Source organism: Engraulis encrasicolus, chromosome 17 (genome assembly GCF_034702125.1).
Source record: "Engraulis encrasicolus isolate BLACKSEA-1 chromosome 17, IST_EnEncr_1.0, whole genome shotgun sequence".
NCBI classification, from domain to species: domain Eukaryota; kingdom Metazoa; phylum Chordata; class Actinopteri; order Clupeiformes; family Engraulidae; genus Engraulis; species Engraulis encrasicolus.
In genome coordinates this window covers 44,514,644-44,522,143 of record NC_085873.1, presented here as the reverse complement: position 1 = coordinate 44,522,143, position 7,500 = coordinate 44,514,644, and the positions used below count along the sequence as shown (strand labels likewise).

At 48.9% G+C, this 7,500-nt stretch overlaps 1 protein-coding gene across 1 annotated transcript in view; it reads right to left on the bottom strand.

Moving 5' to 3' along the window:
- Positions 1 to 2,341: 2,341 nt before the first annotated feature.
- Positions 2,342 to 7,500, bottom strand: part of LOC134467062 (protein sidekick-2-like) — a 590,275-nt gene continuing 585,116 nt past the window's right edge. The window contains exons 41-42 of the mRNA XM_063220987.1: positions 5,601 to 5,657; positions 2,342 to 3,228 (exon numbers count right to left, since the gene is read on the bottom strand). Coding sequence (XP_063077057.1) covers positions 2,671 to 3,228; positions 5,601 to 5,657 — 615 coding nt within the window. The 3' untranslated portion in view covers positions 2,342 to 2,670. The remainder of the gene's footprint in view (positions 3,229 to 5,600; positions 5,658 to 7,500) is intronic.

Below are 7,500 nucleotides of genomic sequence, written 5' to 3'. Positions count from 1 at the left end.
AGAAGAGCAGAGAGGAGTATGGGAAATGGATGCCAAGAGTTTGGTTTTAGGGCCGGAGGTATCCTCCTGGGCCAGTCAGGTTAAGGGCCTCCACACATCGGCTCCAACAAAGTGCGGAGCACTGTTCTGCCAAAGTTCGATTCTGTTGTTTTCAATACAACCCCGCACACCGGCGCCAATGTCCGCAGATGTCGGCTGGCGATTAGAGACGAGTTCTACTTTGCTGGATCCAACCATTGATTATCCATGCTCCGCTGTGGTGAAATGTGTGTGCGGGGTCGGAATTGTGTCGGAAGCGGAAGTGCTCCGCAGTGCTGTCAGAACCCATGTGCGGAGGGCCTAAAGCTACATTCACACACGTCGCTGCTAGTTACTAGCTTCTCACTCTCTCGCCTACTCGCCACCAGTGTTGCCAGATGTGTCTGACCAAATCCCGCCCTAAAGGTTCTCAAAAACCGCCAAAATGCGCTAAATTCCGCCCAAATTCAACAAATTACATTGACTTCTATGGGCCCAAAACGGCGTAAAAAAACGCCTAATGGCCAATTTTTCCCGTTTTTGCCCGCCGACGCTCATCCCAAGTAGCCCAATTGGGCGGGCACCCGCCCAATCTGGCAACACTGCTCGCCACTTGCTCATGGAACATTCCTTAAACGTTCTCGCTGGTTTAACTGTCAATGCAAATGCAAGAAGTACCGAACTCTGCATTCCAATTGGTTACTCGCTTACTCGCCTCGCTCAAAGTTAAAATATTTTCAACTTGGAATCCGCCCACATCACATCGCTTGTACATTCCTCGCCAACTCGCCTCCTTGTCTCCCTGAGACACATAGACATTCTATTGACTTAACTTGCTGAGCGAGTAACTAGCACCGATGTGTGTGAACGAGGCTTAACTCTTCCCCCGGCGTGGGATCTCCCAGAGACAGAGAGTCCAAGAGTCAGGATAATCCCCTTGGCAACAGGTGAGGTGAGAAACAGTTTTCTGGCCGGACAAAATGTTGATGGTGCCACCGGTTCCTGCACGAGTGCACACAGGGCAGTCATGAGTAAGCGGTTAGGGGGTCAGACTCCCGACCCGCCAGGTTGGTGGGGGGGAGTAGTTAGCCATCCTCCTCCATGACTGAGGTGCTGTACCCTGAGCATGGTACTGTCCCGCCACACTGCCCCTGTTCAGGCACCATTGGGGGCTGCACCCTTGCATGGGTAAAACATAAATGTAATTTCATTGTGTGCAGTGTTCACTTGTGTGCTGTGGAGTGCTGTGTCACAATGACAATGGGAGTTGGAGTTTCCCAGTTGGGCTTTCACTTCACTTAGAGGGACCCAGATTGCTTTATCAGTGAATGACTCATGGTCACTGACTGCATTGCTCTTTTTACTCCCTGTGACGTGAATGAATGTACTGACATGTATGTGGTCGTCACAGTTCGAAAAGTTGTTTCCTGTTCCCAAACACACCGATTTTCAGCTTGAAAACGTCAGTTAGATCCAGATTAGGTGCGGGCACCTGAAATCAGCATGGTTCTCTGTTGGCCTGAGCACCTAGTGAGAGACAGGCTGTCTGCCTCTCTGATGAGGAACCCACAAGTTTGTATCTTGCTCTAGGGAGGAGAGTCTTGGCAGAGGTATCTCAGGTCTCTGCAGATAGTACTGCATTTCCTACAACAGGCAGTGCATACAATCCATCTGTAATCTGGTTTGGAGTCCGGTTTTGTTTGGTATCCAGATTGGATGCAATTGGCTTGATTGACCTGCCACATCCATCCATGAGCTAGGTTTGCACCAGTTTAGCTATCCGTGCATTCCAGAACACCTGGCTTCCATTGCATGCCACTGTAGGTTCTAGAACGCCTGGTTGCCATGGCATCCTACCGCTGGTTCTAAAACAACTGGCTCCATTCCACTGTGGGTTCTTGTTGGTATTTGTTGCATTCCAGTGTGGGTCTTAGAACACTTGGCTCCAGTTACATCCCACTATGTTTTTTTTGTCCAAAGAGTTCCTGGCTGACTGACTGTATCGGAGATTACTGAAATCTGGAGACTCCACTCCAGATACTGCCACTCCACCAAGCTGTCCAAACTGTCACTTCAGCAGAGCTGATCTTTGGGGTCGGACATTTTGAGTGGCCATTTGAGAAGGTGAGCCCCTTTAAAGGTCTTTAGGTACCGAAAACATGCTATGTGATATGCAAATCCAACTCAGGACAGTGTGTGTGTGTGTGTGTGTGTGTGTGTGTGTGTGTGTGTGTGTGTGTGTGTGTGTGTGTGTGTGTGTGTGTGTGTGTGTGTGTGTGTGTGTGTGTGTGTGTGTGTGTGTGTGTGTGTGTATGGGGGTGGGTGGGTGTTTGTCTGTGTGTGTGTCTGCGTGTGCGTGCGTGTGTGTGTGCTTGCAAGCGTGCATGTGTGTGCGTGTGTGTGCTTGGGGCAGAGGGTGTCTATCCGAGACAGACTGGCTCTCAGAGTGGTGAGAGCTCTCAAGGTTATAAATCTATTTTATTTTCCAGAAACTTGTCGATTGTCTCATAGTAGTTCTGTCCCATGCTACTCCATATCATTTCTGTTGCTGTTGTTGTTGTTCTATTTATGCCATGACCAATAGTCCATTTGGCCATAAAGGTGATTACAAAGGAAGGAAAAAAAGCAACAAAAAAAACCCATGGTGGAGGTTCAGACGAAGGAGGAGAACCCAGCGATAGGGGCCCGAGACCCAGGGCCCAAACTACTGGGGGGCCGATACAGGGTACCGTGCTGACTGGGGGGGTTGGAGCTCTGTTGGCAAGGGGTGGGAGTCCGGCTACCCTTGGGCCTGAATAGGCTACCTTGACCCTGCACCTGATCCAGACCTTGTCCCATGGACCCCATGGAGCCCATCATGGAGCCCATGGAGCCCATCACTTGCCCCTGCCCTTGTTGTTGGTGCTGGCTGGGCGACTGGGCCTGACCCTGGGGGGACTTGATTTGAGGGGGCATGGGAGGCAGGGGTGGCAAGGGCGGAGGCTGGGCCTGAACGCCGCAGGGCTCGGACTCGAGGTCGCCGGCGTTGGAGCTCGCGTCGAGGTCGCTGCCGGCTCTGGGGGTGGTGGAGTAGTTGTAGGCCGGGGCGCGGGAGATGCCCTTCTGCTGGCGGCGCCAGGAGTTGTAGTAGGTCGGGTCGCTGATGTAGTGGTTGACGAAGGAGTGGGTCTTCTGGCGGCCCGGGTCCACCTCGTACTCACTTTCGCTGCCCTGAGAGGGGGGGATACAGAGGAGGAGGAGGAGGGTGGTGGAAAGATAGAGAGATCAGTGGAGAGGGCATAGAGGGGAAGAGGAAGGGGGGAGGAAGAGGGAGAGAAATGAGTTAAGAGGTTACCAATAACATTGCAATCATGACCACAACAAGGCAGCTCACTTCCTTCACAAGAACACATTCTCTCGCACACTCTCTTTCTGTCTAAACTGAGAGGGGGATACGGAGGAGGAGGAGGAGGAGGAGGAGGAGCAGGAGGAGGAGGAGGAAGAGAGATAGAGGTAGAGGAGGAGGGAGACAGAGGGAAGGAGGGATAGAGAGGGAGAGCAATAGAGGGAAAGAGAAAAAAGGGGATGATAGAGAGAAAAAGAGAACAGGAGTTAAAGAGAGGATGAAAACAGAGACAGAGAAGAGGGAGAGAGAGAAAGGAGGGAGTGAGAGAAAGGATAGAGAGAGAGAAAGGAGGGAGAGAGAGAAAAGAGCAGAGAGGTTACGGATAACATTGCAGCCCTGATTCCTGACAAGGCTGTTCATTTCCTTCACAATTGCACAAGCACACACTCACACTCACACTCACACTCACACTCACACTCACACTCAAACACACACACACACACACACACACACACACACACACACACACACGCACACGCTCATGCACACGCACACGCACAAGCATGCGAACACACACACACACAACACACACACACACACACACACACACACACACACACACACACACACACACACACACACACACACACACACACACACACACACACACACACACACACAAACACACACACACACACACACACACACACACACACGCACACACCTCAACTAAATCTCTACCCTCCACAATCACAACATGCACACATACACATACACATACACATATGCAGGGCCCTAAATTAACTTTGTTCATCACTAGCCAAAATGGCTAGTAGTTGTTAATCTTTCTAGCCAAACTAGCCAAACACAAAATAATTAATGGGTAAAAGTGGCTTGTAAGTTGGTCTTTTCTACCAGCCAAACGCAAATTTCACCAGCATTTGGCCGGTTGGCTGGTGTTAATTTAGAGCTCTGCACATACGTACACACACTACATACGATTTCTTATACACACAGGAGCACAATAAAACTACTAACACGTACAGCTAGATACAATACAATTAGATGTATAGATGTTGTACATACAGAAATGCACATTTACACACAGACATATGGGATTGTGGTACCTGAACATTAACATTGCGGAACATTGCTGACCAATCAAGTAACATAGAAAGTTCGAAAGGTCAAATGAGAGGGGCCAATAGATAATAGAGTTATCCAGGGTTATCACAGTCACACACACCCTACGCTACAGAGTCTAACTGATTACAGTAAAACACCAGGGGGGAAGGGTCATTGGTTACACAACGAGACAGTCCAGCAAAAGGTCACGCTGGATTGGCTATACAGTATCAGAGGGCGGGACCTATGGGCAAGAAGTAAGGGAAACAGGAAGAAAAGTACAAAAAGGGTGTGTGTGTGTGTGTGTAGGGGGGGGGGGCATTCTCCTGTCAATCAAAAACACAGCACACAGTACATTTTGTGGTGTCATATCAACACACAGAGTAGGATTTAGCACAGCATTTATTCCTACACTCTGAGCAAAGACTCCTCTGTTAGAGTAAGGTACAATAAGTCCATTCATTTTCCCGGATCTATGTCCATGATGTCAGGTGAACACCCCTTTTAGGAGTAATAGGAGACCTTTGCAGACTTATCTTTGAGAATAAATACAGTTCTCTTAGCGCTGTAGATGGTTAGAGTGCACATTTTGTGCAAGCCGTCACCAAACACCACAGAAGAAGAAAAAGAAGGAGGAGGGGATAACGCCCCCTTAGGAGGCCAAACTTGAGCACACTCCTTTGCATTGGGTGGGGGGAGTTTGAATTATCTTTCTCTAAAAGAAGCAAAGAGGTTGGATATTTAATAAAGAGGAATCGAAACACGCCCACTCAATGCAAAAGCGAGTGCTCAAAATTCGGTCTCCTAAGGGGGCGTTGTCCCACCTTCTTCTTCTCTTTTCGTGGTGTTTGCACAAGACGCGTGCTACCGCCATCTACAGCGCTAAGGGGACTTCATTTATTCTCAACCTCAAGACTCCGAAGGTCTCCTAATCGAAGGTCTCCTAAAGGGCCGTTCACCCGACGTTTAGTGGATACCGGAAAATAACCCGTCTGGTTTATCTCCCTATATATACGATTCTCTGATAGAAGAAATAGAAGTTTCTTTGCTCTAAGTGTTGACTTAACACCACAAAATGTACGGTGCGGCTTCAGCATCAGCATCATCATCAGCATCCTTTTCATTTCCTCACCAGGGTTAGCGGCAGGACGCGGAGGCCCCCCGTCTTACACGGGAACACAAGCGCCTCCTAAAGGTGAAAAGAGATATAGCGGGTTTTACTTGACAGGGCTAGCGACAGGGACAGAGTACACAAGACTTGGAGTGGAGTGGAGTAGAGAGGAGTTGAGATTCTAGAATGCTTTGGAATGTCATGTCATGTCATGTCAAATACGTATGAGAGAGAGAGAGAGAGAGAGAGAGAGAGAGAGAGAGAGAGAAAGAGAGAGAAAGAGAAAGAGAGAGAGAAAGAGAGAGAGAGAGAGAGAGAGAGAGAGAGAGAGAGAGAGAGAGAGAAAGAGGGAGAGAGATGACTCTCTCAAATGGGGGTTGAACACAGATGACGAGTAAGACACCACAGTCACAGCATTTACTGGATTTTGATGATATGCATGGACACGTTTTTGTCATGATGGCGTAAAATGTACTTAAATAGCTGAAAATCCACAACAGTTCTTCATCTTTCAGTTATTACTATAATGGGACCAGAGGGAACTATGACCTAAGAGAGCTAGTTCAATACAATGAAGTTGAGGACAATACCATAGCATGGAGATGACAACAATACCATAGCATGGACATAAAGATGTGAAGATTGAACTGTGATAAGGTGGGCGTCAATACTGAGGTGTAGCAGTGGGCACGCTCAACTTCGAAAGCAAACAAAAAGAGGACAAAATCCACACTCAGGAGCTATCTCATTATTATACAGTATATCATACAACCGCGTCCACATGCAGACGAGTTTCGGCCCTTAAAGTGACACTGTCACATTTTTGGAAACACGCTCATATTACACATCTCTTTGAGTTAAATAATTGAGTTTTACCTTTCTCCTGTACTTTCAACCGATCTCTGAGTACGGCAATGCAAATTTTACCTCAAAGTTAGCAGTTAACATTGACTCCAATGAGACCAGTTAGCCGCCAGCTGGTCTCATAGGACTCAATGTTAACTGCTAGCATTTAGAGTTAAAATGTGCACTGCCATAAACAGATAACGGCTGAAAGTACAGGAGAAAGGTAAAACTCAATGATTTAACTCAAGGGGAGGTGTAATATGAGCTTATTCCCAAAAATGGGACAGTGTCACTTTAAGCCATCATCTGTGCCAAGTGCTTACTCTTACTCTTTTCTCCTCCTCCTCCAATTCCAAACCACCCTTGTTCATCAGCATCTTCTCTCATCCTCCTTCTCCTCCACATCACCCTCTCCTCTCATCCTCCTTCTCCTCCACATCACCCTCTCCTCTCCTCCTCCTCCACTTCCAAACCAACCTTGTTCATCACCCTCTCCTCTCCCCCTCCTTCTCCTCCACATCACCCTCCCCTCTCCTCCTCCTTCTCCTCCACATCACCCTCTCCTCTCCTCCTCCTTCTCCTCCATATCACCCTCTCCTCTCCCCCTCCTTCTCCTCCACATCACCCTCCCCTCTCCTCCTCCTTCTCCTCCACATCACCCTCTCCTCTCCTCCTCCTTCTCCTCCATATCACCCTCTCCTCTCCTCCTCCTCCACTTCCAACCCACCCTTGTTCATCAGCATCTCCTCTCATCCTCCTCCTCTTCTTCCAACCCACCCTTGTTCCTCACCCTCTCCTCTCATCCTAATCCTCCTCCACGTCACCCTCTTCTCTCATCGTCCTCCTCCAACTCCAAACAACCCTTGTTCATCACCCCCTCCTTTCATCCTCCTCAAAAACCTTCCAAACCCACCTTGTGCATCACCCTCTCCTCTCCTCCTCCACCACTTCCACTTCACCCTCTCCTCTCCTCCTCCACCACGTCCACTTCACCCTCTCCTCTCCTCCTCCTTCTCCTCCACATCACCCTCTCCTCTTCTCATCCTTCTCTTCCACTTCACCAAACCACTCTCTC